Raw genomic sequence first — 23,036 nt, forward strand, 5'->3', positions numbered from 1 at the left:
AGAGAGAGACAGAGAGAAAGGTCTTCCTTTTGCCGTTGGTTCACCCTCCAATGGCCGCCGCGGCCAGCACGCTGCAGCCGGCGCACCGCGCTGATCCGATGGCAGGAGCCAGGTGCTTTTCCTGGTCTCCCATGGGGTGCAGGGCCCAAGCACCTGGGCCATCCTCCACTGCACTCCCTGGCCACAGCAGAGGGCTGGCCTGGAAGAGGGGCAACCGGGACAGAATCCGGCGCCCCGACCGGGACTAGAACCCGGTGTGCCGGCGCCGCTAGGCGGAGGATTAGCCTATTGAGCCGCGGCGCCGGCCCCATGTTTGTACTTTTAAAATAGAAATCTTTGAAAAAGTAATCTTCAACAATTCTATATGGAATATAGAATGTCTAATATTATTCCTTTCTCTCTTCTTTAAAGATTTATTTATTTATTTATTTATTTGGAAGGTAGAGTTACAGAGAGAAGGGAGAGACAGAGAGTGAAAGAGATCTTCCATCCACTGATTAGACTCCCCAAAAGGCTGCAACAGCCTGGGCTGGGCCAGCTGAAGGCAGGTGCCAGGAACCTCCATTTCAGGTGGCAGGGGCCCAAACATTTGGGTCATCTGCTTTTTTCAGTGAGGTGGATCAGAAGTGGAGTAAATTGACCTCAAACTGGCATTCGTATGGGGTGCTTCCGTCATGGACAGTGGCTCAACCTACTGTGTCACAATGTTGGCGGCATTATTTCTTTTTTAAAAATAATAGCCTGGCCGACGCCCTGGCTCACTAGACTAATCCTCCACCTATGCTGCCGGCACCCCGGGTTCTAGTCCCGGTTGGGGTGCCAGTTCTGTCCCAGTTGCTCCTCTTCCAGTTCAGCTCTCTGCTGTGGCCCAGGAAGGCAGTGGAAGATGGCTTAAGCCCTTGGGCCCTGCACCCCACATGGGAGACCAGGAGGAAGCACCTGCCCCTGGCTTCGGATCGGCACAGTGCGCCAGCCGTAGCAGCCACTTGGGGGGTGAACCATCTAACTCTGCCTGTCAAAAAAAAAAAAAAATAGCCTGGGGGCTGGCACTGTTGCATAGTGGGTAGCAGGTAAAGCTGCCTGCCGTCTGCAGTGCCAGCATCCCATAAGGGTACCAGTTTGAGTCCTGGCTGCTCCACTTCTGATCCAGCTCCCTGCTAATGTGCCTGGGAAAGGGGAGGAAGATGGCCCAAGTCCTTGGGTTCTTGCACCCACGTGGGAGACCTGGAGAAAACTCTAGGCTCCTGGATTTGGATTGGCACAACCCTGGTGGTTGCAGCCATTTAGGGAGTAAATCAAGATGGAAGACCTTTCCCTCTCTCTCTGCCTCTGCCTCTGCTTCTGCCTCTCTGCCTTTCAAATAAATAAATAAATCTTTTTAAAAAAATAATGGGTCTGACACTAAAAATCTCTGTTGCTAAAAGTCGCAAAGGAAGTTAGTGATAGAGCCTGTAATTGCATCTCTACACATTGTAGTTTAAATTAAGAATTCTTTCTGGTACACTGTGCTGTTTGACCTAGCAAATAAGATTTTATTTTGAATACTGAGGTTGCTGCTGTTGAATAATTTTTTCTTAGAGACCATTTATTGCTAAAGTGAATTTAGCTGAAACAAAAACTTTGACTTTTTCTCTAGAAAATTTCTAATTAGCATAGCTGGAGTGTCTCTTGGGAAATGAAATCCTATTAGTATTAACATAGCATATTTAACTGAAAATAGACTGTAAACCATACACATTTGTTTTACAGTTGTAATTTCACAGTAATTCCCCTTTATGTCCTGAGATCTATTTTTCTCTGAGATAAATAATTTATTATTTTATACTGTAGTTTATTATGCAGAATTGATCCACTAAAATTATTTTCAGATGTTTGTCACTGTAGGGAACTCTTTACATTTAAATATATTTATTGTTTCTGAGATTTGGAGGTTCTTTTTTGTTTATATTTTTCTGTCACTTAGCGAAAGACCTTTGAAAATGTGTTATAGGAAAGCTGTTAACAAATATAGCCATTAAAAACATTCACAACAACCTCCATCGGCATCCTGCTGATGCTGAACTCTGCTTTATACAGGTTAGGGGAATTGGGCTTTTAAAAAGCTGATTTATTTGAGAGAGAGACACAGAGCTCCTGTTTGCTAATTTACTTCCCAAATGACCTGCAGTGGCCGAGGCTGAGCCAGACCCGTAGCTGGGAGCCAGGAACCCAGTCCGGGCCTCCCATGGGGTGAAGGGGCCCAATTACTTGAACGAATGCCTGCTGCCTCCCTCGTTGTGCGTTAGCAGGAAGCTAGAATTGGATTAGAGCTGAGACTTGAATTTAAGCACTCTAATGTGGAGTGTGGGTGTCTTAAGCCATGGCAGCTTCTAGGCCAGATAGTCACTCAGATTTTTTTAAAATATTTAAATATTTAATTTAAGAGGCAGAAAGAGAGAGAGAGAAGAGAGAAGGTCATCTACTGGTCCGCTTTCCAAATGACTCTAAGGCCAGAACTGGGCTGGGCCGAAGCATGGAGCAGAGAACTCAATCCATGTCTCCATGTGAGTGCCGGAGACCTAACCCTTGAACCATCACTGCTCCCAGCGCATGTGCTGGGGCCCCTGCCACCTGTGTGGGAGGTCTGGATCGAATTCCAGGCTCCTGACTGGCCCAGCCATCCCATGGTGGCTGTATGGGGAGTGAACCAGCTGATGGAAGATGTCTCTTTCTCTGTCTCTGTAACTCTACCTTTCAAATAAATAAATATATCTTAAATGAGCAGCCAGGGGATAGAATTAACAATCTGACACTGTTTTTTGGAGAAATGCATTATTATAATTCTTGATTTTTCTTCCTTTTAAGGCTTCCCATTTCTTCTGGGGTTTGTGGGCTTTGATTCAAGCCAAATACTCCACTATCGAGTTTGATTTTCTTGGGTAAGTTTAATTTTATTTACACTTTCCTTACTTTGTTTGGATTAACATTTAGAGCTCAAAGGTAACATAGCTATTATTTTCAGTCAAATATTAGTAAAGATGGTATACATTAAGCAGTTTGTCCATGAAGAGATAACGCTCTAAGCTGTTAAGTGTTCTCACTATTAGAAAAGTATCCAGTAGGTGATGTAATAAATCATAGATCCTCTGAACAGCTCGAACTCAGAAAAGCAGCTTAGAAGGGTGAATGGGCATGAAGGATTACGTTTTTCAGCTTTGACTAATTTTGCTATTACTTTCTTTTCTCACTAGGTATGCAATTGTTCGTTTTAACCAGTACTTTAAAATGAAGCCTGAGGTTACTGCATTAAAAGTGCCTGAGTAAAGAAGAGATTTAATTATTCTCAAGTAGCTGAGCAATGCTTGTGAATCTTTTCTTAAGAAATTCCAAAAAAAGCCAATATTTGTTAAAATTCTGTTACTTAATTTGGTTATCTTGCTTTAAAAATTATGCCTCTAAACCAACCAATCTATTTTTTAAATAGACTGAATGATGTCAAGAAATATATCTACTGCTATCGGAATGTGGTGGATTAGAAATTTGTTAAATGTGCAAAAGGTATAAAGATGTCAGTTTTAAGCCTTTTTTTCATAACTTAATCCATGTTATATGTGAATTATTTATTATAAATTCAACAAGATTCTGTGACTGCTTTCACTGTTTCATCTGTTTGTTGAGAGTAAGCAATGAAAATGTTCTAGTTTAAATTTTTTGAAGTTTTGCTTTAATAAGGTTAATTCTCGTAAGCATTCTTGTTGTTGAGTGTAACCTTTTACTCTTGATGTACTGTAAGTAAAACGAATCATTTACTCTTAGAATGGCAGTCATTGACTGGTATAGATAACCTAGAATGTTCATATAAAAACATGTGTTTAGGAGGGTAAAATATATTCTGTTGGTGGTACATCTTTTTGAACTGAATATTAGAAAGCATTTCTTTTTAGGGAAATATAACTTAGCATTAATTCCCATCTCTTTATATAGTCTACAGTATAAATAGAAGTATTTACCATATAATCCTGGAATAAGTATAATGATTTAATGTTACCAAAATCTGTATTAAATAATGTTTTCAAATGCTAAATATGATCATTTAAGTTACTAGTTTCAGTTCTTAAAATTTGCTTTGTCAAATTGTTTCTAACTGAAAATTTTGTTTTCTTAATTGAGATGCTCTGTTTTTGTTTTTAAAATAATAACTAGTATTGTTAATTTTGAAACATATGTACAAAGTCCATCCTACCTGGAAACAAGTAAACTTCATTTAGATTTTTTTTTTAAACCTACATACATCATTCCTTATATTTTGGTTTTATGTTTTAGTTTGGTTCCATGTTTTTAGAGTGATAGCAAATGATTAGTTGATACATGTAAGTTCAGAGTGATGTTGAGGTGGTTAGAAGAACTGATAAGAAACATTTAGTACATGGATCTTGTACACTTAAAGTCCGACAAATAACAAAATGTGAATTAAGCAGAAATACTCATGTTAGGAGGATTTCTGTTTTGTTTAGGTGCGTTTTTAATTTTGTTTAGAGATAAGAGGGAGGCAGTTATTACATGAAAGGAAGTGAGATCTTTGGGATAAATAGAATTCAGGTTTTGAAGACTGCTTTGTGAAGTTGAGCAGTCATGGTGAACTCTCCTTAAAAGATGAGTCTGATGAGCTTTGCACTTCGGTCACATAAGTGCCCATGTACAAAGTTGGCTTGATGGATCTGCATATTCACAATATGCAGCTATAAAATGTATGCTCGGAAAAATCTAGGGAGTCTGATGTAGTATTCCTAATGACATATTCTGAGATGAGTGCTTCAAAAGACTTGGATTATCTCAAGATATTTAAAGCTGATAAAGTGAGTAGAAACACAGGCCATTTAAAATGGCGAATTTCTAGTTACATAAACAGAATCTTAAAAAAAAAATCTTTGTATCTATACCAGTGTTAGACCAAGATTTGGTTTCTACCTCCCCAATTTTGTAAATGTTCATTTTTGTTTTTGTAAACTTCATTACACTTAAGATCAATAGAATTTTGCCTGTTAGATTAAATGAATGGAACCAATTAAATAACTGATAGCTTTTTATAATGTAGTGAACCTGAAAAGTTGTTTTTGGTAGGATTTTCATCTTTGGTTAAAATGTTACAGAATGAGGAATATGTAATACTCATGCTTTTTTTTTTCTGTCTTAAAATGAAACAGCATATATCTTGTAGAACTGTGGGATGGGAAAGAGATTTTTCTACCTTAAACCATATTCTTCAACTATTTTGAGTAGAGATTCACTGAGCCATTGGTCTTAGACTGTGTATAGTTAGTAGCTGTGATACTATGAATCAGAGTGGTTCACTTTGAAGTGAATGTAACTGGGAACAAAGGCTCTTGCGTTAGCCCTGGGAATAAGCATTGGATCTTGGGTACAAATCAAGATATTTAAGCTGTTGCTCCCACTCTTTGGCTAGATTTTGGGTTTGATGCTTTTACTTTATGGACAGGTTTTTGGGATCTTGGTGCAGGCTAGCGGTAGGGTTCAAAATTGTTTCCCTTTATTTTGACCATGTAAGGGATTCTAAAGGAGGGTAAATCCGAACAGCACTCTCAAGTCATCTCTAAAATGTGTCCTGTGGCTTGCTGAGATGTCAGTTGCCTTTTCATGTTAAGCTAAGGAACTTGAATGCCTTATGTAACCACTCAGCTGGTAGTAACTCCTTTTGTAAATATGAAAATGATTGTTAAAAGTGGCATTCATGTTTTTCAATGTTAGTCAATAGACCATAGTGGCCTGGATGCTTTAACAAGCAGAATTCCACATTTCCCCCCTTTTTTCCCTTGCATACATGTATGATCTTACCCAAACAGCTGTCACCATTTTCTGGAAATCAAAGAGATGTGGTAGTAAATCATACTGCTCACATCGTCTGAGATCAATATGAGCACAAAACTCATTCAACTAGGTCTGCCTGGAATGTATATAAAACAGTGTAAATAAAAACTGTAAATTAGTGTGAATTGTATCTTGCATATGAGACTGTGTATTGTTTTGCATTCTCTTCTCTCTTTTAGAAATTGTTCTGTAAGGAAAAGATCCAGCTCATTGGTTTTAGACTGGAAATAGCCAACAGTTCTGGCTGCACAGTGAGTTAACAGGAACTGGAAATAGGGTTTATCAGCTCTGGTTAATGTCAGTCCTTATTTATTAGCCTTTCAGTGCCTAATGAGACTTTGCTCCATTTTTTAGTTGGCTGTTCGTATATGTGAGGTTGGCTTCCTGGAGGCAGTGAATGTATGCAGTTGCAATAACGCTGCAGTTTTTGAGTCATACTTTCAAGCTAGAAATATTTTGTTGATTGCAAACTGAAGTGTATTACATTTTCCTACATTCAGGATTGTTAACCTTTATGTACAAAAAAGCCTTGAAATTTCATGTATTTCAATGTGAACCTAAGTCTGAAATAGAGCAGAGATAAGACAAATAGTAGCTCTTATTTCAATGTAAGCATATCTCAGGTGACTTCTCTAAATTAAAAGTTGCTCATTGTAGGATTACAGAAGAAAAGACAGAAGTAATCTTGTAATTACAGCTGTTGCCACCTTGTTGCTGAACTGAATAGATTTATTTTAAATTCATAAATGTGTTACTGAAACTTCCAGACTTAGAGAAAACCATCCCAGACACTCTCAGTATAAAACTCCGCTTTTCAGATCAGGCAGATGCTTCTTTTTACATGGAAGACTGCGGTACCATTCTTTGAATTCCTTACTTGATAATATAAATGAAAATACAATCAGTGTGATTTTCTGCTTTAAATTGCTTTTAATGAGCAGTCTTTACTGCGTTCCAAAGTGACAACGACAAAAGCTTTTAATAGTCATCAGTCATTCAGCTGGTAGAAAAAGTTAATGCTCTGTGCTAGGAGAGTTTTGCTATTGGCAGCAACTGATGCTACGTTAGTTACATGGAGGGAAATGCTGGTGATTACGCACAGAGGATTTGGTAAAGCAAGTGCATCTTTATTTCAAAATTGAATTCACTCTGGTTTTTCTTCTGTAGTTCCTTAGATTTCAGAATATCCTGTTACTGGGAATCTGGCCACATATTAAGGCATCTGTTTTTGTCTCTTTATAAAAAGAAGACATTATTATATTGGACCATTTTTTTTTCCTTCTGATTACATACCATTTGTGTGATCACAGTGTTAAGTGTTAGTTCTTACGTCTTTGGGCAGAAGAGTATCAGTTATTTTAAATGAATTTTTCCCTGTCTTTGAAGCTCAGTCTGTGTGTTGTTGCCACAAAAGAAAATACCTGGGTTTGCATTACTTGAATACTTGAAAGCTGAAATTGATAAGATACATTATGGAATGAATTAGGTTTTTATTTCTGGATAAAATTAAAAATGAAATCAGATTTGAACTACTTAAAGGATGACAATAATGATAGTGCTTATAAGCATGGGGAACCCTTTTGTGTTTGAGGCACCCAAAATTCAAGTGTTCACTGGGTTTTCTCCTGAAGTCCTGCGCTTTCCTGTGCTTCATGCATTTACTCTTATTACTGATGTTGTAGGACAGCAGGGTAAAGTGTCATTATACCTGTGCTCATTATGAACCCCACAGCTTTTCTAGTTAAGGAAAAATAGTCTCAAAAATACTCATAGTGTCATTTTTTTTATGGTTAATGTTTTACCCACTAATGGTATTTTAGATACCTTTAATCATTTTAATAAGGTGTTTATAAAAGTTTAAAACATTACATATTGTATTTGAACTAGTTAGTAAAGAGTAAGAAAAAAAAAAAACCTAGCTTATTGAGACCGTAGATATTCTATTAGTTAAATTTCAAAATTTTTAATAAAGGAACTTTCAGAGATAGGTTGAGACCCGATGGTATCCATTAAAGTAGCTCCTGTGACGTGGGAAGGAACCCCGGAAGCCGTGGAGGACATGCGAGGGCATTTATTTACTGGCCATGGTCGCAGTTGTGGTGTGCTCCTGCTTAAATACAGGTAGTGACACACTGACAGTTTTGTTGCCCAATCATCTGGAGTAGTGCACTGCATTTATTTGTACTAAAATAACTATACATTAATCTACAAAAAGAAACTTTATGACTGTACTGTATTTAGGAGCCTTTGTACAGCTAGGTAAAGTTTCCATGATACAAAGTGTTTGGATTTCAAAATTTACTTTTATAAGGAAGAAGACATGGCATTATTCCGTGTGCTTAAATGATAATTTGCTTATTGAGTTTCAGAAGAAAAAAATATGAAATGAGTAATTGTCACTGCGTTAGCTGTAATGTTAAATTGGCAAGTTGTAGCATAAAGCTGAAATCTGTGTTTCTCAAATGTGAACCATAGTAGTCTAATGCTGCTTTGTATATACTGTAAGTGCTACAAATAGTCTCAGCACTGAACATGTATTGATACCTCTCAAATGAATGCAACCTTTGATGTAGGTGTTCTGATATGCCTCAGAAAGTATCTGAGTGTCTGCGAATTTGTTAATCTGTTTGGTAATGAAGATACTTCCTGTTCCTTTTTGTTGTCCCATATTTTCATGTTTAAATTTGAATTTTTACATTTTTACTACTGTTAATTTAAGTACAATTTGTTCAATGGTTAAAATGGGGTTGTCAGTGAAGAAACTTAAAAACAGCCTCATTCATGTCACTGATTAAGTAAAAACTACATTTTGTGTTCTATGTTCATACACTTTTAATGATCTGTATTTCTGTTGAAATATAAGTGATGATGTTTAGGCTTTGTTTCTGTTTAATAAGGCTTTTTACCATTGATTAAATGAAGGAATGTATCTTTTTGAAGAGATTTATATTCTGTAAATAAAAATTGGTTGAAACAATAAAGTTGGGTTCTGACTACAGTATCCATCAATTTTGTTACTTCAAGTTATTTTGATTTTTATTAGAATATCTTGAAAAAAAAGAAGACTTCATGATCACTTTTTAAGTATTTTTGAGTGATTAAAGTTTCTCATTTTCAGGTTTTATAAAAACTTTTGAAAAACATTTACTTAAAATTTGGTTGAGGTGAAAGTGTAGAACATTACGTAAGTTATGAATGACTTCTATTGGCCTAGTTTAGAAATTCATTCTTGAAAGCACTTAGTGTCTTCACTGTCCATGGGACTCAGGTGGGAGACAGATGGATAGACACTGGGATCTGACGTCTTGGAGTCTAGGCAGGGAGCATTCATTCAACCCACAGTTACTCTTCCAAGAGACTTCCAGAGACTGTGGGGGTGGCGGTGGGAGGGAGAGAGCTGAAATAAGGTCTGTGCCTGCAGGTGATGTTTACTACTTACCATGAAGATGCGGTCTCCATAACTGGTAGACTTTTGTCCAGTTTGTTTCTGCTGTTTTCTAACAGCTGGCTTGACATTATGTGTCTTTCATCAAAATGCCCCGGGTATCACGTGTCCTTGTTAAGGGCATCAGGTTTGTGGTGAGGCTCTCGTAAGTGGTGGCAGTTTTGATCAGGACCAAAGTGTGTGCTCTGAGTCTTCAACTCAGAGGCGATCCGTGGAAGGAAGTTTCAGATGATTTACGCATTTTCTCCTTATCGTACATCCACTGATCTCCCCTGGTTTGGCAGCACTTGATAATTCTTGCCCAAGTCAGAAAAGTAGTGCCCCCCCCCCAAATTTTAAGAACATTCATTTTTATTTGGAAGAGTTAAAGAGAGGGTGAGGCAGAGGCAGAAAGAGGTCTTCCATCAGCAGGTTCACTACCCAAATGGCTGCAATGACTAGGGCTTGGGCCAGGCTGAAGCCAGGATCCTGGAACTGCCCTCAAAAGGCCCAGGTGGAATTTGTTATCCTAAAGGCTGAGCCCCGAACAAAGGAGTATTTCCTTAGGTATGGTTTTAGCTTCTTTGTCTCCCTTATATGGCTACATACATATGTTTGATTGGATATTCTGTCCTTAACATGGTGTTCACAGGAATTGATATGGTACTGCACATGCGTACATAGTTACTGATGTTTTCCACCCATGTACTGAGCTGTAAGCTGTCTGTGAAGTTAACACCACTGCTCTGTACTGGCAAGCAGAACCTGAAATGGTTACCTAGAAGCAGATAGTAACTACAGTTGAAACATTCATAGGCAAGCAGACAACAGCCACGTTTCATTCCCAGGGCGGATGCCTCCCTTTCTCTTCTGACCTTGGGAAGGTGCCTACCAACCTTGAATGCTGTCAGAAACAAGTTTAATTAAAAGGCAAAGGCCACTGCCACACTATGCTTATTTATATTGATACTAAGTTGTCTGTGATTTGGGAGAGCCCCCATCCAGAGTCCTGTCCTTTTGAAAAGCCCTCCACAATATTTCTTCTTGAGTGCTTCCTTTCCTAGCCAAAGAAGACATCTCGGACCCCTACCCTCCTGGCCTCAGTCCTGCCTGGAATTGGCTGTTTCTGCAGGGAGCTTGATTCCTTTTAGGAACAGTGGTACTTAGAAACCATAGATCGGGGAACTGGGTACACGCGTGGTTCTGGGGATAGCACTGATCCTGAGTCCTTTGTTGCTGGTAGAGCAAGGAAACTTGGTTACTTGTGTTTTAGGAATTTTAACTCCATACTGACACCTCCAGTTTACACATGATCTTAGCCAAAGACGGAAGAATTTACTTTCTATTATTTTTATTTTATTATTATTTTTTTTTGACAGGCAGAGTGGACAGAGAGAGACAGAGAGAAAGGCCTTCCTTTTTGCCGTTGGTTCACCCTCCAATGGCCGCCGCATTGCGCTGATCTGAAGCCAAGGAGCCAGGTGCTTTTTCCTGGTCTCCCATGCAGGTGCAGGGCCCAAGCACTTGGGCCATCCTCCACTGCACTCCCGGGCCACAGCAGAGAGCTGGCCTGGAAGAGGGGCAACCGGGACAGAATCTGGCGCCCCAACCGGGACTAGAACCCGGTGTGCCGGCGCCGAAAGGTGGAGGATTAGCCTACTGAGCCACGGCACCGGCCAGAAGATTTTACTTTCTAATGGAACTGCAGTGTTTTCCCTTGCCTCTCCAATTCCTAACTGATTGTTCTTTTATCCTTACTAAGCACAATATGCGTGTGAAGCGTATCATAGAAGTTTCCTTCTCAGTGGATCATGAGGGTGTGTAAGATGTTAATGTGTAAATTAATGCAGAGACTTGGCACTAGAAGTGTTTTGAATTTTAGGGGCTTTTTTTTTTTTGTGATTTGCATACGGCTACATCTTGGAGGTGGGGCAAGGGGAACCCTAGTCAAAACAAGATTTTTGGTGCTAGTGCTGTGATGTAGCCGGTAAAGCCACTGCCTGCAGCATCGGCATCCCATGTGGGCGCCGGTTTGAGTCCTGGCTGCTCCTTTTCTGATCCAGCTCTCTGCTAATGCACCTGGGAAAGCAGTGGAAGATGGCCTAAGACCTTGGGGCCCTTCACCCACGTGGCAGAACTGGATGAAGCTCTTGGCTGTTAGCTTCGGCCTGGCCCAGCTCAGGCCGTTTTGTCATTTGAGGAGTGAACCAGTGGATTGAAGACTCTCTCTCTCTCTCTCTCTGTGTGTGTGTGTGTGTGTGTGTAACTCTGCCTTTCGAATAAATTTTTTAAAAATGATTTATTGGGGAATATTTATAAACTATGATGTGGGTTCCCCACTCTTCCTTTCCTAATTGCTGTTACGTCCATCCAGTTATATTTTTTTCTCATTTCAGATACTATGCTTTTCAGATATTAAGATTTCCCTTTGACTATTTTAAAATAAATTTGTTGTTTTTGAGGTTTCTTATTTACTCATTATGAACATTTCTTCAGCCCCTTGAGCATAATTATAACAGCTTTTTAAAAATCCTTCTTCCCAATTTTTTACCACTGTTAACTCTTGATTCTATTATGACCTTCTGGAAAGAACTGGTTTTATTTCTTTGTCTTAGCAGGCATGTAACTTGGCTGTACTTAGATCCCAGGCTCTGACGTCCGCATTGTGGGCCCCACAAGTACATGGTTCACGGGCCAGCCTGAGGTTTTGCAGAGTGTCTATGCAGATTTTTAGTTCCCCCTTTCTCTGCTTCTTACTGGAACTGGTTTCTGTACTTTCCAACTGTTGCAGTTGCCCTGAACTCTGTCCTGTGGTTCTTCAAGAGTGGAGGTTGTCTGAGTTTCATCTGTCCCCCTAACCTCTGAGCTGCTAACTTCCCTCAAGGCTTACTTGATTGATGAGGTTGTTTAGATCTTTTGCCTTATTTTTGTTGTTGTCCCATGACCTATATTGTGCACTAATGATATGTTAAAGTCCCCAATCATTAATATGTGGTTCTGTTGATTATTCCTGTATCCCTTAATAGTTTCTGCTTCATTTGTTATTTGGTGCGTATGTGTACATAACTGTTTGTTGTGAATTGTGGCTTTTACCATTGTGCAAGTTCACTCTTTTAATGCTTTTTGGTCTGAATTCTACTTTGATGTCAGTATTAGAAGGCTGCTTTCTCATTCTTTCTCATTGTCTGGTTTATCTTTGTCCATCCCTTTAGTTTTTTTGAGTCACTGTTTTCAATGGTGTCTCTTTTATAAAGCATACATTTGGGTTTTGCTGATGAATCACTTTGAAGTCTTTTTCATCTTAATAATAAATCCATATTTTTATGTGATTGATATGTTTGGATTCAATGTGAGCCATATTAGTCTTAAAATTACTGTGCATTAAGTTGTATTTACTGTGTTTTTTCTCTAGCTAAAGTGTCTTTGTTATTTTGCTGTTCTTTGTATTCAGTATTGTTATTGTTGTTTGGTGGTTTCCTGTATGTGAACCTTCATCAGGGCTCTCTTAGCTTTTCCTGTCTTGCCTGTGAATTTTCAATTCTGCCTTTGACTCCAGCTTGTTATCTGTTGAGCACTAGTGATACTATTCTGTGTTCTGTTTTCTCGGGTCTTTCTCCCATTCTATATAGCTACATTCTTTGCCTGTCTGAACATATATTTAGATACTGCACTTCGCACCGTTGGTAACTCTGCAATGTAGTCTATTAAATACATCAGTCTTTTTACTAACATTTCTCTGTTATCTCTTAATGTGATAGAGTTCATCTTTTTATGGGGATTGGCAAACTAAGGCCTGTGCACTAAATTCAGCCCTCCAGTTGAGAGTGTTACATTTTGATTTTATTTTTTCAATTAATTTTTTTATTTGAAAGACAGACACACACACACCTGCACACACACACACACATAGGCTCCCATCCACTGGTTTACTCCCTACAAGCCCACAGTGGCTGGCAAGCTGGACCAACCTGAGGCTGGGAGCCAGCAACCCAATCCAGGTCTTCTAGTAGGTGGCAGGAGCTTGAGCCATCGCTTGCTGCCTCACGGGGTGCAAATTAGCAGGAAGCTGAATGAGGAGCTGAGCCAAAACAAACACATCCACTCTGACATGGGATGCAGGCATTCCAAGCAGGTGTCCCAAGTGGCATATAACCAGTAGACCAAATGCCTGCCCTGTTAAATTTTTAAAGAGTTGTTTTAAAAAAAGAATCAGAGGACTATGGAAGAGTGATCATATGTGACGCACAAAGCCTAAAATACTTAGTATTGAACCGTAAACAGAATGCTTGCACTTGATCTAATCCATTCCTCGGGAAGTGCTTTTACGTTGTATATTGAGTATTTATGTAATCAAACATTTTTTGTAAACTTGGTACTAAATCTAGAGAATATCTCATTATTGGCTTGCAGTTTCTTGAATTCTTTTAAAATGTAATTCAATTGTTGCCTTGCTCTTGAAAATTCTAATGCTGGCCTATTTTTCTTACCATTGTGTGGTGATTCATTTTGATTGGTGTTGCTTTTTGCCTGTAGGCCTTCATGACTGTTTTCTTTGTCCTTCAAATCTAACAGTTTTACTGGGATAGTTTTGCGCTTGGTTGCTTTTTGTTAATTTTCAACGTATGTGTGTTTTCTTTCAGTATTCTTGTTCTAGCTTTGTCCCTTCACATTGATCTTAGATAGACTGGCAATTCTTCCAAGTCTTCATATGACCAGGAGTGTAGAACCAAGGTCTTTAAAATGTCATATAAAAATTTCCATGGTTTGTTCTCTGCCTTTCTCTTCATTTTTAAATCTCCCTCCCCACCCCCAAGATTTATGTACTTATTTGACAGGCAAAGTGAGAGAGAGAATCAATTTTCCATCTGCAGGTTCACTCCTCAAATAGCTGCAAAAAGCTAAGTGTGGGTCAGGCTAAAGTCAGGAGCTAGGAACTTAATCATGGTCTCCCAAATGGGTGGCAGGGACCCAAGTACCTGGACCATCATCTGCTGCCTTCCCAGGTGCAGTAGCAGGAGCTGGATGAGAGGTGGAGCAGCTGAGACTTGGACCAGCATCACCAGCAGCAGCTTAACCTGCTCCACCACGATGCCAGCCCCTGTTTTCCAATCTTCTCTCCCCCGCCTTAGACTTTGAGATACAGCAACAGGTCTTTGTTTCTGGTTTGGAGACATATCAATCTTGCTCCAACCCCTACCTTTGTTCATGCTTTACCTCTCACCCTTTGGATCAGGTTAATGCTTAGTGTTTTAAATAAAAGTCTACCTTGGGGGTATCACTTCCTAAAAGCCATCTCCGCTTGGTCAGTGGGCCGATGTGCCCCACAGCCCCCACCCCCGTGGTGGCCTGGCAGCACTTCGTGTGGATGCGTTGAGTTCACTTCATGGTCATTGCCTGATTTTGAATGTGTCTCCCAGATGAGCCTTTGTGCTCCTCAACAACATGAGCCTTATTTATTCTAATGGTTTCACAGCCTTACACGGTGCTAGGTACATAATGAACTTTAATATATGCTTGTGAAATACTGAATAGTTAGGAAGTGGAAAAGACTTTTATTTAGGAGGGGCAGGATGGGGAGGAGTGACGAGAGTGGGGGTTGAGCCTGCCCCGACTGAGCAAAGGGGTTCAAAGCCAGATTTGAACAGCAGGGCCCTTAAGCGGTTCTTTGGGGGTGGTGTGGAGAACCCCAGGGGCTCTGAACAGGTGGGTGGGAGCCGAAAGGTTCCCTGGTGAAGTCCAGAGTGCGCTGTCTGAGCGGTTTGGAAGGTCCCCAGACAGGGGGCTTTCCCGAGCAGTCAGCATCCCGCCAGCCTGCAGGTGATCTCTGCGCCTGGTTTCATCGGGCCTGGGGCTGCCCTCCGGCCCCACACCCAGCGGCTTCCCTGGGAGTCCGCACTTCACTACTTCGAAAGGAGTAACTCCACTGGATTTTTTAAATCATACCATTCTTGATGTTTTGGTTTTAATTTATTTAGCGGAACCTCAACAGGGAAGTGTATAGTTTGTTAATCACCATTGACTTTCTAAGGGTAACTGAAGTTCCATGTTCTTTGAATCTAGTAACCCAAGCAGCTTTTGAAATTCTACCAGTGTGTTTTTTGTAAAATGTGTGCTCGTAATAGAAGCAGGCAGTAAAACATTTTTTTTTCTGCCTAGATGAGCTTTCAACCAGTGCTTGTAATTGTTTTTCTCATAATATTACATAAAAGTCAGTAAAACCCAAGGCAAGCATCGTTGGTATTCTAGAATTTTTTTATTAAAAGTGACAGTCACCGGGGATGGGTGGAGAGATGGAGACTGCTTGGAACCGCTATCCCACATGGAGAGCTGCGGTTTGAGTCCAGGCTCCATTTCTGATTCCAGCTTCCTGCTCACACACACTGTGGCAGGCAGAAGTGGTTGAGTCCCTGCCACCTGTGTGGGAGACTAGGATTCAGTTCCAGGCTCACGGTTTTGCCCTGCCTCAGCCCTGGCTGTTTTGGGCATTTAGGGGATGAACCAGCAATGGGAGACATCCATTTGTCTGTCTCTCTGCCTTTCCAATAACTTAAAAAAAATTTTTTTAAAGTGGCACTCAGGGGGCTGGTGCCATGGCGCAGTGGGTTAATCCTCTGCCTGTGGCACCGACATCCCATATAGGGCACCGGTTTTAGTCCCTGCTGCTCCATTTCCAATCCAGCTCTCTGCTATGGCCTGGGAAAGCAGTAGAAGATGGCCCAAGTCCTTGGGCCCCTGTACACGTGTAGGGGACCAGGAAGAGGCGCCTGGCTCCTGGCTTCAGATCTGCGCAGTTCCGGCCATTGCAGCCATCTGGGGAGTGAACCAATGGAAGGAAGACCTTTCTCTGTCTCTCCCTCTCACTGTCTGTAACTCTACTTCTCAAACAAAATAAATAAAATCTTAAAAAAAAAAAAAGGTGGCATTCAGTTATGCAGGCCACACAGTCTACTTTTCAGTAAAAATCTGGCAATTTTATTACATTACCTCCTCAATCACCTCCGGCCTCCAAAACGGAATCAGCCTAAAACTCTTTCTTTGATAATTTGGGTATTTTTACTGTATTATTTTAATTCAGTGTGAGATCATGAATCAGGCATCCTAGTTTGTGTAACAGTTTCTCTAGTTTCTTCCCTATTTATATTGTGAATCTTAATAGTTGAACATTATTTGGGTTCTTTTATAGAAAACACTATGTATTTAGTAATCAGATGATGCAGTATTCATTTTAATCTCACTGCCACACTGTAAGACGCTAACTCAGACTTCTCTTCTTTCCTAGTTTTGTAACCCTGGGAAAGAATGCAAAGTGTTACCGTGCTTCTTGCAGGACTGCATTTTTTCTTTTCTCTCTCTTTCTCTTTTCACATGGAAACAGAAGGTTGTGTAGATGCCTTGAAAAAGGCTGTCTTGGCTGGCGCTGTGGCTTACTTGGCTAATCCTCCACCTGCGGCGCCGGCACACCGGGTTCTAGTCCTAGTCAGGGCACCGGATTCTGTCCCGGTTGCCCCTCTTCCAGGCCAGCTCTCTGCTGTGGCCCGGGAGTGCAGTGGAGGATGGCCCAAGTGCTTGGGCCCTGCACCCGCATGGGAGACCAGGAGAAGCACCTGGCTCCTGCCTTCGGATTGGCGCAGTGCAGCTATTTGGGGGTTGAACCAATGGAAAAGGAAGACCTTTCTCTCTGTCTCTCTCACTGTCCACTCTGCCTGTCAAAAAAATCAATAAATAAAAAAAATTTAAAAAAAAAGGCTGTCTTGGTGCATCCTGAGCAAGAACCTGATGCAAGCCTGCTAGAAAAGATTTCCGAGTTCCAGCTTTGAAATATTCTAAACCAGAAAAATCATTAGAATGAAAATGCAGCCCCCCTCGACCAAGTTGGTCAGTGGGTTTCCCTCCGTGAGTGGAAGACAGGATTATTTTCCTTTGTTTTTTGTTGCCTGATGGTGTGTTGACAGCAGCTCATTCCCTTCTGCAGGAAGCCCGGGCAGTGGGGGGAGGGGGGAGGTGCCGACCGCCCTTGTCTACGTAAAGGTTGAGTGGAGTGGAGCTTCTGCTGTCACTTCTCCTTGCTGACCCAGAACTTGGCAGCTGGAAAGCAGAAGTGATGTGTTGCCTGGTGGAAAGGCCCATGCCCTAACAATGCCCACAGAAGTTTTATGGACCTCATTTTCTCATTTGTAAAATGATCGAATTCTAGAGTCTTCCCTAGTTCTTAAATGCTAAGATACAGTAACCAAAATACTTTACAAAAAGATTCAGTACTAAAACTGAGACCTTTTGTTACTTTTTTGTCACTTTGATAGACACTTTGATACATTGCCTCACTTCCCCCCACCCCCAGGTTGTTTCTCTGTACTTAAAAAGGGACTGTGAGAAGGCACAAGACTGTTGGAGGGGGCCAGTGTCGTGGCTCACTTGGTTAATCCTCTGCCTGCGGCGCTGGCATCCCATATGGGCACCCGGTTCTAGTCCCGGTTGCTCCTCTTCCAGTCCAGCTCTCTGCTGTGGCCCAGGAGGGCAGTGGAGGATGGCCCAAGTGCTTGGGCCCTGCACCCACATGGGAGACCCGGGAGAGGCACCTGGCTCCTGGCTTCGGATTGGCGCAGCACCGGCTGTAGCAGCCTTTTGGGGAGTGAGCCAATGGAAGGAAGACCTTTCTCTCTCTCTCTCTCTCTCTGTCTCTCTCTCTCTCACTGTCTATAACTCTGTCAAATAAAAAAAAATAAAAAGACTGTTGCTGACTGCCCCTGTGGCTTGCTGCTTCTGGTATATTGTGGGTGCAGGTGTCAGGCTTTGGATTTTGTTTCTGGTTGTCTTTTCTCTATGAAATATTGCATAGGCTCCTATGGAATAAGGGTCATTTTCACCATAATTTGTTCGGTGTGATAGACTGAATGTGTACCCCCCCCCAAAATACATTGAAATCCTAACGGCCAGTGTGGCAGTGTTTGGAGCCAGAACCTCCAAGGAAGTCAGTGAAGTTAAGGAATGCTGAGGGATCAGGGTCTTACTAAGGGGAGGCACCTGAGAACTCAGCAACCCCGGCCTCACGGCTCCCAGGTAAAACCCTGTGAGCACGGAGCAAGAAGCTGGTGGTTTGTAAGCTAGGAAGAAAGTCCAAGAAACGGAATCACCTTGGTCATGGACTTGGAGCTTCGAGAACTGCGAGAAAACCTATTTCTGTTGTTTAAAGTCTACAACATGTGGTGAGACTCTTCTGACTTCTCTCCTGCAGGGACGTGAGGGAAGTGTGTGTGCTGGGGGTGGCATTTAAGGGACGGGGTCTGTGCATTGTTCACAAGGTCCTTCCCTCATTTATTTTGCTGTACCAAGCACGAAATTCATCCTGAGCCTATGTAGTGCTTAGTCACAGTCCCCAAAGCAAAGACCTCCTTGTCTAGGGAGGGCTCAATGACTGTATTAAAACTATATCAGCCTCGGCCTTTTATCTTGTCTATTAATAATCCTCTTTCTACTTACTCCGCTGTTTATTGTGCATTTATAAAATTTACTATGCCTGGATAAAGGCTATACATTGTTCTTTTATTCTTGTGCTGGTTGTTCTTAGTTTATAAACCATGCTCGTATATACTGTAACAAGGTAAGTGCTTGATTTATCCCTGTTTGTTTATCTGTCAATATCAATGGCAGATTTGGAAAGAGCGCTGATCAGATTCCCTTCCAGTGAAGAACTGTGGAGTGGGGTTAGCCAACAGGTGCCAGCTATTAGTTTCTTTGGGATCCACATGGTTGTTCAAGCTGACATCACACTCTCCCGTGGGCAGTCCCCAGCCAATGACTGGTACAAGGGCCTAGCCATTTCTGCCCCATGTGGAAGTCCTAATGAGTCGTCTTTGTCTTGGAACTGCCCATGGGTCTGGCAGAGACTTTGTGAGTTCCCCCTCCTGGGATGGAAGATCCCCCCTGGTTGATCCTGTTTTTTTCACTGGTGCTACTCCCCAGAGGTCTTTTACATCTCAAACTCTTGGCATCTGTTTAGCTGAAACCCAATCTGCAGCAGCTGGTGACGGGAGTCCTCCAAGAAGTCAGGCAGTAAGAGAGTTTGCATCTGAGTTACTCGCTACCCTGGGTGGTGGTGTGCAGAGACCTTGGCACTTGCTGGTACTTTAGCTAGTGATTCCTTTCGCTGCTTGTGACCTGACGTGGTTCACTGGGGGACTGATATCCACTGTCTGCAGTCACTGTCCAGGGCTTTGAAATAGGGGAATGAGACTATGAAGACAATTGAGTTGGATTATTGTTACTAAATTGCACTGATTCCCTGCAGTGGATAATGAAAAGCTGAGGTCAATTAACAATTGAAAACTAAGAGAGCTATTCTCTTTGTAACTTACTGCGAGTTTGTTGATTTAAGGGCACTCTCTTGGGATATGCAATATAACATCCTAGTCAGGGCTCTGGGGCATGATGCAAACTTGCTACCCAGGTGGGTCCTAGAAGCTGGGAAGGCAAGGAGGTCTCACATGAATGCCTGAACTGCCTTGGCCAACGGTAGAAAAAGGTACCAAAGGGTTGGGAAGTGGATATACGGCAGTTGAATGCTTTGTAGAAGACCAGAAGCCTCATTAGGACGTTGTGCTCCACAGGGAGGCCCGGAGGGGAGCTCATTCACTTAGTCCGTAAGGAAAGAGCTGTCAGCGATGGCTCTCCCTGTAAGCTGGGACTGACAGTAGGTGAGGCTTTCTCAGAACCTGTCTCATTGACAGTGATGAGTGGAGAGTCCAGATGGCGCAGCTTAACAACCAGAGCCAGGGGGGTTGTGATGATCAAAGTCACCCACTGAACTTAAAGGAAAGCCCAGGAAGCTTGGCCAGTGGAGACTTGTGGAGATGCTTGTCACTGTTAGATGGGGGCCAGCAGAGCCCTTTCCGTGAATCTCCGTGCTTGGGAGCACCTCCCTGTAATTCAGTCTCCCTCCGGTGCTGGGACCAGCGGGGACAGGGACTTTGGTCCAGGAGGGATGCCCTAAGACTAAACTAGAACACTGGTAGGCTCTAGGCCTCATTTCTCCCCTCTGAGAGAGTTCAGACTCTAACCTGCATGTGGAGTCAACCAGAGCCCCAGTGAGCTCAGGGACTCCTGTATATGGGGTTGGTCTGGAGCCCTGTGGCCCGGGCACAGTCCCAGAAGGCCATCCAGGTAAGTGGATTGCTCTTGCTGGTTAGTAGATCATGCCAGTGGTGTGTTGGTTGATATTTTTCATAACAAAAAACAACAACAACAAAATCCCTGTAGCATTTGCCAATTCCTATGGTGTAAATACTCCCATTATGACCAATTCAAGCTACCAGTGTGATGCCGCTGAATGCAGAGCAGGGGATAGATGTGAACTCTTGGCTGGCATGAGCTGAAGTTCAATGTCAGTACATCGATGGATAACCCAGGACTGAGCTGCCCGGCTAGTTCTGACATGCTAGCAGTGGAGTGACCTTCACTCATGTCAGACATAGAAGAAGTTCAGGGCTCTGGGCTGCCAGCAGGGGCTCCTGCTGACTCCTGGAACTGGACCACATTGTGCCCATGCATGGTCTCCCGTCCATGTGTTTTGGCTCTGGTTTCAAGACATCATTACCTCTGGGACTGTGTGCCCTCCTGCTCATCTCTGGCATCCATGGTGATTGGTCCACTCCCTCCTTAGACTCCCTCCTATTCTATAAGGGGTGATGCCCTAAACTCCACTGAGCCCTTTTTAGACTGCGATTCTGTGATGCCACTGGCCCCTTCTGATTAATGTTCCTCTATTAAGGACTAGCCCGGGTCTAGTAATACAGATCCAGATAGGCTGAGAGGCATATGGCATGGATATATTCCTGCATTGCCTCCACAGATACCCTTCCTATCCTCCATGCATAGAGGGAAGTCGTTAGGAGTCTCCAGCACACTTCAGGAAGATGTGGTGATGAGGGAATGGGGCAGTAGTGGAAGAAGGCTTGTGTGGATAGTTTGACCCATGGTATTGACAGATGGCACCTTTTCCTCCCAGCTCCCTCCTCTGCAGTTAATTTCCATTCCCTGTGGCTGACCTCAAGTACGTATTGATTGGAGTACTTGACATGTAGGCACATATGACCAATTGGCTTACCCTTCTGCAAAAATCCGTAGATACTCTTGTTATAAAGATGCTGTCACTCTTAAATTTGAGTTTCCTTTGTTCGTTCGTTCTTGTTGGCTTCGGGGACACAGCCTCCTCTATTTTTTGCTCCTCTTTTACAAATATCATCTATTTCCCCCCACTAATTATTGCAAAGGCAAAATCTGTCCAGTGGAGAAAAATGAGAAGCTACAGAGAAGCCCCAAATAAATTATAACCCTATTTTCATTTTGGTTTATAATTTTTCAAACTTTCATTTTCGTGGGTATGTGTGTCAGTGTAAATGTATGTGCTTAAGTCTAATGCATTAGCCCAAGATAGAAATGACCACAAAAATGCACACAGAAGCACACATGTGTGCTAGGAAATTGGCCACAGTTGTTCTATTCCAGAATTTTTAAAGTGTTTTTGCTTTTCAGAAGAATATCTTTCAATTTTATTTTAACGAATGCTTAGGATACTATTTAGGTGATACCAAAATTTTTTTTTTTTTTTTGACAGGCAGAGTGGACAGTGAGAGAGACAGACAGAAAGAAAGGTCTTCCTTTGCCGTTGGTTCACCCTCCAATGGCCGCCGTGGCCGGCGCACCGCGCTGATCCGATGGCAGGAGCCAGGTGCTTCTCCTGGTCTCCCATGGGGTGCAGGGCCCAAGCACTTGGGCCATCCTCCACTTGCTTCCCTGGCCACAGCAGAGAGCTGGCCTGGAAGAGGGGCAACTGGGACAGAATCCGGCGCCCCGACCGGGACTAGAACCCCGTGTGCTGGCGCCGCAAGGCGGAGGATTAGCCTAGTGAGCCGCAGTACCAGCCGGTTATACCAAAATTAACGTTGGTAAGCTACTACTCCAGACATTTTAGGTTCCCAGTTTTTTATTATTATTAAATATCTCTGCTTTTTAAAAAATGAATGAATTTATTTGAGAGGCAGATAGAGAAACAGCAGGAGAGAGAGGTGTGCCCCTCAGTGCTCACAATAGCAGGTCTGGTCTGGGCCATTGCTGAGACCCAGGAACTTGATCCAGGTCTCCCATGTGGCATCACCACTTGAGGCATCACCGAATGCCTCCCAGGGTCTGCATTAACAGGAAGCTGGAGTCAGGAGCAGGCTCTGTGTATCAAACCCAAGTACTCTGATATGGGATGCCCGTGTCTTAACCACTAGGCTGACCATCTGTGCCTGCTTTTATGTTTTTGTGTTTTTTGCTTGCCTAACAATACTACCACTGCTGTGGAAAGCATTCGTTTTATTTTTTTTAACTTTTTTAAAAAATTTATTTGACAGAGTTAGAGAGAGAGACAGAGAGAAAGGTCTTCCTTCCATTGGTTCACCCCCAACATGGCCACCACAGCCTGCAAGCCTGTGCTGATCTGAAGCCAGGAGCCAGGTGCTTCTTCCTGGTCTCCCATGTGGGTGCAGGGCCCAAGCACTTGGGCCATCCTTTACTGCCTTCCTGGGCCAGAGCAGAGAGCTGGACTGGAAGAGGAGCAACTGGGACTAGAACCTGGAGCCCATATGGACTGCAGTCTCAATTAACTGTACCTTGCTTGGCTCTGTGCTAGTTTCTGGGAATGCAGGCATAAATATGGCACATCCCAGTGTACCTCATCATTGAGTTTAATGGGACTGGAGGCAGGTGG

General features: G+C 42.5%; 1 protein-coding gene across 1 annotated transcript in view; it reads left to right on the plus strand.

The window, feature by feature from the left end:
• ETNK1 (ethanolamine kinase 1) overlaps positions 1-8,866 on the plus strand; it is a 61,265-nt gene extending 52,399 nt beyond the window's left edge. The window contains exons 7-8 of the mRNA XM_008259540.4: positions 2,845-2,918; positions 3,231-8,866. Of these exons, the coding sequence (XP_008257762.3) occupies positions 2,845-2,918; positions 3,231-3,303 (147 nt within the window). The 3' untranslated portion in view covers positions 3,304-8,866. The remainder of the gene's footprint in view (positions 1-2,844; positions 2,919-3,230) is intronic.
• The last annotated feature ends 14,170 nt before the right edge of the window (positions 8,867-23,036 follow it).

This window comes from Oryctolagus cuniculus, chromosome 9, assembly GCF_964237555.1.
Source record: "Oryctolagus cuniculus chromosome 9, mOryCun1.1, whole genome shotgun sequence".
In the NCBI taxonomy this organism is placed as follows: domain Eukaryota; kingdom Metazoa; phylum Chordata; class Mammalia; order Lagomorpha; family Leporidae; genus Oryctolagus; species Oryctolagus cuniculus.